The sequence below is a fragment of the Stigmatopora nigra genome, chromosome 20, assembly GCF_051989575.1.
Source record: "Stigmatopora nigra isolate UIUO_SnigA chromosome 20, RoL_Snig_1.1, whole genome shotgun sequence".
Classification (NCBI taxonomy): domain Eukaryota; kingdom Metazoa; phylum Chordata; class Actinopteri; order Syngnathiformes; family Syngnathidae; genus Stigmatopora; species Stigmatopora nigra.
In genome coordinates, this window is record NC_135527.1 from 2377673 (window position 1) to 2386187 (window position 8515).

General features: G+C 38.8%; 1 protein-coding gene across 1 annotated transcript; it reads right to left on the minus strand.

The window, feature by feature from the left end:
* Positions 1–1790: 1790 nt before the first annotated feature.
* Positions 1791–6679, minus strand: LOC144213380 (uncharacterized). The gene is made up of 2 exons (XM_077741812.1): positions 6141–6679; positions 1791–4059 (listed from the first exon to the last, which is right to left on the minus strand). The coding sequence occupies exons 1-2, from the start codon at positions 6268–6270 to the stop codon at positions 2444–2446; spliced, it is 1746 nt and encodes a 581-aa protein (XP_077597938.1). The 5' UTR covers positions 6271–6679; the 3' UTR covers positions 1791–2443.
* Between the last annotated feature and the right edge of the window lie 1836 nt (positions 6680–8515).

Consider the following 8515-nt stretch of genomic DNA (forward strand, 5'->3'; position numbering starts at 1 on the left):
CACATACGACTGCACACCAGCCCACCAGTCAAACTCCATCATCAAATTTGCCGATGTTCACCACTGTCATCAGACTCATCTCAGGCGGGGATGAGTCGGCGTACAGAGACGAGGTCGACAAACTGTCTTTTTGGTGCTCGGCGAACAATCTTACACTAAATGCCACAAAGACTAAAGAAATAATCCTGGACTAGCAGTAGGTCGAGAGCCGTGTTGACGTTCGCATTTGGAGGTATGTAGATAGCCGTTACTATGACGACCGTTAGCTCCCTCGGTAGATAGTATGGCCTGCATCGTATTGCCAATAGCTCCAAATCCTGAGAACAGTGTCAATGATCTTGCTGTCACAGCACCATTCGTTATGTATGTGCATGCATAGTCCACCGCCTTTGCTTTTTCCTGTTAGTTCTTTGGAACGATCGTTCCGAAAAAGCGTTCGGCTAGCTAGCGATAGCGCAGCGTCGGGTATATGCTGGTGTAGCCATGTTTCCGTGATAAGAATAATGTTGCAGTACCTTACAAAGCTGTTGGTAGCAACTCGAAGTTCGAACTCATCCATTTTGTGGGTAATGGATTGGGCGTTTGTCAGAAAGATACTAGGAAGCGGGGCACGAAGTGGTTGTTGTCGTAGCCTAACGCTTCTGTTTTCTTTCTCTTCGCCGTCTACGTCGTACTTTTGGAGGGCTGGATATCCACTGAGATCCCGTAGGTCTCCGGATGTTCTCGGGGATATCGAAGGTCATAAGTTTGTGGTAAGTCATGAAATTGGGTTTCTTGCATTTCCTTCCGAAAGTGATTAGATCCTGGCGACTATAGGAAAATGAACGAACTGGAGAGCAGTGAGCCGCTGCACCTGTGCGCGCCGCCATTTTAGCATGTCATGCCAATAGAATATGCACAAATCCGATTTATACCTTATTTTACACATCTGTCCTTCCATCTTCTCATTCTCGTTCAAATTACTTTTCTGCTCAATGTCCCTTGAGATTTATATGCAATATTTTTCCATGATTTTGCTTTTATGTATTAATAAGGGATAGCACATATTAACATATTTATATTCATGTTAATGAACATATATATGCAGGATTGTAGCCGAGGGCTAATTTCCATTTATAGTTCATTGTGTAGGTTGAAGACAAACGATCACACATACTAGACACACACGCACACAACCACACACAGCCGATTTAGACAGTTCTCACCCGATTTCACCGCTTGTTCTTCTATTTGCACATTAAAGTCAAATGAAATGTACTAAGAAATATTAAAATGTAGTTAATAAATGATAGAAGGGCTCTAAAACACAAAAAAACATAAGAGTGGACAGAGCTACTGCCACTGACTGCCGCGTGAACGGCGCCATCATGGTTAAAAAAAAAGGTTGGATTTTATTATGTACGCTCCATATGATTACTGTGCGTGAAGAAGACGCGAGTAGTGCCCAATTGCGCACGCGCACTGTTTAGAGGGAACATTGATACCGATCCAGTTTATTATATTCAGGTTTATTGGTGAAGGGAGATATGGAAAACAGACCGGAAGGGGCTCTCGAGGACCAGATTTGGCCACCCCTGCTATAAGTGATGCCTCACAAACCCATCATTAGTCGGTTGTCAATAAACACTTTGAGATAACATTGTCCCATCACTATGGTATACTCAAAGGATTTTAATTAAAGACTCCAAATCCAAACTGAAAACATGAGCCCAAAATCCAAAATTACTAAAAAAAAATGAACCATAACCCACCAAAGGACACATAAAATTACCGGAAAAAGGGAACTCAAATTTCAAGAAATCGATAGTTTTTTTATTTTTATACCAATTATTATATATAACAATATTCACTGTTGTCTGTTCAACATTAAAATAACAAACCATTCACATTGGACTTCATATACCAATTTCCAGGTCTATTTAGATACAAATCAAATCAGTTTGGATAAATATAAAAGTGGAACAGAACAACGAATTGAATCCAAAGTCAGTTCTGATTAAGTTCAAAAGAAGACGAAAAATTAAATGGATTTAACTTACAAAGCTAATTGAAAATTCTGAAAAGATCAAATAAAATAAAACATTCAACTTGTGCTTTTCTCTCTTATTCGAACAGAGACAAATTTGCAGCTAATTTTATCAACGTGTTAAAAAACGACACCTGAGGAATTCGTCATTTTTATCAATTGATAAGTTCAACAAATCCCCCATCCCCATATTTGTGTCTTTTAAGCCTTTTAAATAAATCCTTAGCGACAAACTGAGCAGGAGAAGGATGTTTGACCAATGTGGGTTATTATAGTTATATTTAAGCTGTTCTTGTAACGGAATGTTGTACCACAAATTGAGCAAATAAAAGGCCTTTCTCCAGTGCACGTTGTTAAGTCTTTGTTTAAAGTTTCTTTCTATGAAAATGTTTTAACTTAAATGCACAGGAAAAAGATCTAACCAAAGTGGGTTAATGTGTGCTCTTTTAACTGGTTCTTTAGAGAGAACGCTTTACCACAAATCATGCACAAAAACGGTTTTTCACCAGTGTGGGTTCTTATGTGGGTTTTTAAATTTTGCTGATGAGAAAAGGCTCGACCACAAACCGAGCACAAAAATGGTTTTTCACCAGTGTGGGTTCTTGTGTGGATTTTTAAGTTTCCCTTCCGTGTAAATGTTTGACCACAAACCGAGCACAAAAAAGGTTTTTCGCCAGTGTGAGTTCTTGTGTGGGTTTTTAAGCTTTCCTTGTGTTTGAATGTTTGACCACAAATTGAGCAGGACAATGGTTTTTCACCAGTGTGAGTTCTTGTGTGGGTTTTTAAGCTTTCCCTGTGTGTGAATGTTTGACCACAAAATTTGCACGAAAATGGTTTTTCACCAGTGTGGGTTCTTGTGTGTATTTTTAAACTTCCATTTTCTCTGAATGTTTGATCACAAACTGAGCACGAAAATGGTTTTTCACCAGTGTGGGTTCTTGTGTGAATTTTTAAGCTTCCCTTCCATGTAAAATTTTGACCACAAACTAAGCATGAAAATGGTTTATCACCCGTGTGGGTTCTCTTGTGGACTTTTAAGCTTCCCCTTTGTGTAAATGTTTGACCACAAAAAGAGCAGGAAAATGGTTTTTCTCCAGTGTGGGTTCTCGTGTGGATGTTTAAGCTTTCCTTGTGTGTGAATGTTTGACCACAAATTGAGCAAGAAAAGGGTTTTTCACCTGTGTGGGTTCTTGTGTGGGTTTTTAAATTTCCCTTTTGTGTGAATGCCTGGCCACAAATTGAGCACGAAAATGGTTTTTCACCAGTATGGGTTCTTGTGTGTATTTTGAAAGATTTTTTTTCGGTGAAACCTCGGCCACAAAATGTGCACAAAAATGGTTTTTCTCCAGTGTGGGTTCTTTGGTGGGTTTTTAAGTGGTGCTTTTGAGAAAAGGCTTGACCACAAAAGGAGCATGAAAATGGTTTCTCTCCAGTGTGGCTCCTCATATGTGTATTCAAAGTACACTTCTTTCCAAAGGTTTTTCCACACAGAGAGCATTTGCAGAGTTTGTCATCACTGGGATTTTTCTTAAGACTTTCATCGTGATCATTGTCATAAAGCAAGTCGCCGCCATCTGATAGAGGAGCGATGAAATTGTCTGCTCGCCATCCTTCTGTTGAGCTGTTGCTGTGCGGAGGCTCCGCTACTCCACTTGCCTCGCTCAGATCATCCTCCTGGAGCCTCTTGCAAGGCTCACCGTTTGACCCCGTAACATCTTGCTCCATATTTTTGATTGGAGGCTGCTCTTCTCTCATTTGGTGTTGAGGGAACTCTGGATCATCCTCTTTAATTAGGCGCCATGTGGTGTTTGGAGGCTCTGCCAGTCCACTGGCCACGCCCAGATCATCTTCCCTCTTCACGCACTCACCAGGTGACGAGGTGAAATCATCTTTCTCTTTTTTGATTGGAAGTTGCCTGTCTCCCATTTTTTGTTGAGGCAACTCTAGCTCCTCCCCTTTAATTTGGGGGAGCTCAACTCCTTCTTTAAAGTCAACAGACCCCTGCCCATCAGGACCAAGATATTTTCCGAAACCTGCAAAGACATGAAAATGAATGATATATTTCATGGACTTTCTCTCTAACCTGAAGTCCTTTCAGCCAGACTCGACTTTTGCAACACATACATAGTTACGCTGAAGGAATTTTCTACACAATGAGTATTACCATTAAAATGTCTGAATTTCTTGGTCACAGAAATTAAACTGAACGGAAGAGAGCGCAATACATTTATTACATCACCATGCAGTACTTACTCCTTTAGTATTCTTGTCAACAGCCAAATTAGTTTAAAACTGTTTATGGTTGCATTTTTCATAGTAAGGAACTATCAATCAGTAAAGTATTTTCAGAGGTGATAGTAGGTCCTTAAAATTTGCCCAATTTGTTTTTTAGCATCTTAATTGTAAACAATCTCTTGTATGCTTTAGATTTTAATTTAGTTCCAATGCTTTCACCAAAGAGACATTAAAGGCCATGATCTTTAAATCAGTAGCTAGTCCATTATTAATTTGTGGATTAATTAAATCCACATACAAGTAAACTGATTGGACACTTTAATTCCCCCTAGGTATCAGTGTCTGTGTGCCCTGCGAGCGGCTGACCACCAATTCAGGGTGTCACCCTCTGGCCAGAAGGCCAGCAACCCCCACAACCCTAGTGACGATAAAGCGGTTCAGAAAATGAATGAATGATTGTTTGGATTTAAAAAAAGTGGGAGTTTTTTTTTCCAAATGTTTTTTTCAAAGAAAATATAAAATATTTCCTTTTTTTGGTTTTCATATAAAAAGATAACTATGATTTGAATTAATTTGAAAACAGAACATTATTTCAATTGCTTATCTTTAAATTATTTGATTTTTTAAATATTTTGATTAAAACTAAATATTAGAATTTTTAAATATAAAAGTTTTTCTTGTTTTAAAAAAAAAAGGTTAAAGAGTTTATATTCTATGTATTTATAATCTGTATTTGAATTTTATCATTAAATATGAAGTACTGAGCTGCCTTGTGTTGTAGAAGTTCACTCGCCTGGCTTGTGTTTTTGGCTCCCATCCAATCTAAGTTCATTTAAATTTGTTTATGTTTTTTTACGATTTATCGGTGCTCACCCCCGCCTCTCTCTATGTCCCTCTCTCTACCCTGCGAAAAATCCGTCTAATTTTAGTTCTATTATCCACATTATAGTAATATTAAACCACTAGTTATGTGTTACTATTTTAATAGATGGCGATTAGAAGTAATAAAACATTTTTTCCAATACAATATCCTGTTTTTTCAGAGGGCTGGAACAAATTATTTTCTTTTTAGTTAATTACAATGGGAAACGTTCGTTCGAGTTACGAGAATATTGACATACGAGCTCAGTCCCGGAATGAATTAAGCTCATATCTAGAGGTATCACTGTATTTTAAAATATAAAAATTATATAAAATTTGTCGCAGATGCATTGATTTTCAATTTATAACATTGCTACCCTCTACTGGGCTCTCATTCTATCTCATAATGACAATAAATCCATTCATTTCAATTGGCTGTCTCACAACAACCACTATACATGTTTCAAGACCTTTTAAATACCTGTCCAGTTCAGTTTGCTAAATGCTCCCCTTATCAATGATTGCAATTCCCCATAATAAGTGATTAAAAGGGCACATTTTTCTGTGCTTTATTTATTTTAAGACATTAATAAATATTTCCTTATAATTTTATCTAATTTTTGTGTTTCCTCATATCTTTGATACAAAACCGTGACACTGACCATTTTTCAAATTGTAGTTGGTAGTTGTGTGAGGACCGTGGAACGAATGAGATTTTACATATAACATACACTACTTACGAAATTTGTAAGTTACAAAAAAAGTCCTGGAAGCAATTAATTTCTTTGGTAGAGGTACGACTATAATTGTTTTTGAAAAGGATTCAATAAGGATAAATCTACTGCTTTCCGCTGTATAAACACGCGTTGACTCTTTCTTTAGGTCCTATTGTGGTTACATTTAAATATAAATTCATGTAAATGTACGTAGGCTAAAATTGTCACGTCGATGGCTTTAAGGTTTATAAGTATTTTCTTATAAACTTTGTGGGAATATATGGACACAAAACTCAACCCACCTTCTAGTCTATGAAGAACAACGTTCTCGTGCGTTATATTGCGAAGTGTCGAGTGCTGGTGAGGCGAAGGCTCCTGTTTGACGTCAAAAAGTTCCTCCTGGAACTTTGCCCTTTTTGTTCTTGCTGACATTTCCACATGTGAATTCTGATAGTAGTTAATAGCTGCTACCTACACTAAGCTAAAGTAGTCCGGAAACCTCTAACGAGTTATCCGACAACTTGTTCCTTTGATAGCTGCTAGCTAGCCTAAAGCATAAAAGAGCAGTTCGACGACTTGTTTATTTTTTAGCTGCTAGCAAAGCTAGAGTATGGCGCGAAGCTCCACCGTGTTCTTCGACGACCCAAATACTTGTTCCTTTGATAGTTACTAGTTAGGCTCAGCTAAAGTACGGCGCGGGGCTCCACCGAGTTCTTCGACGACCCGAAGACTTGTTCCTTTGATAGCTGCTAGCTAGGCTAAGCCTGATAGTGATGGGACGAGCGATGCTGGCGCGTCAGCACTGTGCAGAGAGCTCAAGAGTGGAAGAAACACGTGACCGACACAGGACATGGTCATTGGCCGAAGTGTTTAAAATGAAACAAACTGTATCAAAGTGTCGTGGGTGTTTTGGATGGACTTTTGCGTGATTATGGATCGTTCTGAGAAATTTCCCCCATTGTGGAATCATTTTGATCGTATGGCACCAGACAAACAAATCACTTATATTTCATCTGATTTAACAGTTGAGTTAACAAAAATGTGGACAAAAGATTAAAATTGTAGCTCGAATCTGATATATTTTAAATATCGACTCCGTTGAACTTATTTACCTGCAATGATTTCGTAACTACTGCAGGGGTCACTATTTCGAAACGCGCAATATAAGATAGGCTGCGGCAGTTTGTGTAAGCTATAAAAATATCATGTTTGCATACAACTTAAACCTGCTAATGTCTAACCATATTAGCCCAAAGTTTTGTTTACATAAGCTCTGTCCTACATCACTGTCTTAGAAATATTACCCTATAGTTCCTATATAAAGACTGACATAGTGTTCAGTCAAAGAGAATTGCGTGGAAGGCAGGCCGGAGAGGTTCATAGCTGTCGGAGCATTCTCCAATCATCCTGCAGTCCGGTAATAAACCTATTTCCTATTTAAATTGATCTCACTCTTTCTTAACCTGCTCCTGAAATTATATTTTCAGACCTTTTAGGGGTCCATAAAAAGAAGTGAGCTTGCATTAAAGATCGGGTTCTTCCTCTGAGGCTGACAAGAGCTGAGTGCACTGATTCATTCTTCCATATTTGGCGTCACGGCAGTGGGAGACGATGGAAAAGGCGTGAATGCTGTCTGCTCGGCGGGCACCGTGTTGCCAATCTCACGGCCATAATAGAAGGTAATATTTCTGACCATTTGATTAGCTACACGGTGTGTGTTTGTGTGTGTGTGGGAGAGTCGCTGGCGTCAACACTGTAGCCAAATTATAATAACTGGAATTGTAATTTCTTAGGCTGAAAGGACTTAAACGGGAGGCAAGATCCTCACTCGCTCAGAGGCCAAAAACTGTCTCCGGGTGTTTTATTAAAAGAAAGACTCGCGCATGCTGTTGGACAGGTGATTGGAATTTCATTTGGGAAAAAAAATAGAGTTAAGAGGTGACCCCTCGCTGCCGTGACCCTGAGCTGTTTGCCTCGTCTGAAATAGTTAGATGAAGCCATAGACCAGCTATGGGCAAACTACGGCCTGCGGGCCACATGCGGCCCGCTAGGCTTTTTAATCCAGCCCGCCGAAGTTGTCCAAATGTATTTTATTCCCCCAAGATGGTGCCGTCACGCGGAAGCCAGTGGCAGTAGCTCTGTCCACTCTTATTTGTTTTTTTGTGTTTTACAGCCCCTCTATCTTTTTTAAAATTACATTTTAATATTTCTTAATACATTCCTTTTTACTTTACTTTGTACTTTATACTTTTTACTTTAATGATGAGTGATGAGTATGTTAATACCTCTGTCCTTTTTTCTGTTTATATTTCATATGTACTGTTAACGGATGCAGTTTTTTATATGTACAGTATCTTGTGCTGACCCGGCCCATCCGTCAGTTTGCCCACCCCTGCCATAGACTGTTGATTAATTGTAACGTCCGTTTCAACGTTATTTCAGGTTTAGCGCGTCGGTAGAATTGAGGGTCACACCCTCCACATACGCATCAGGAGGAAACACACTGTAAATCCCAGTTGCGCCTAATATAATATGTGGTTTTGCACGAATATTAGTATTTAATATTTGGTTGGACCCATCTAAGTGTTCAGATCAGTCTGTTTTTGAGGATATCAGTCAAAACAGTCTCTATGAGCACGGACAAATAAAATATGAGTATTATTGTATATTATAAATT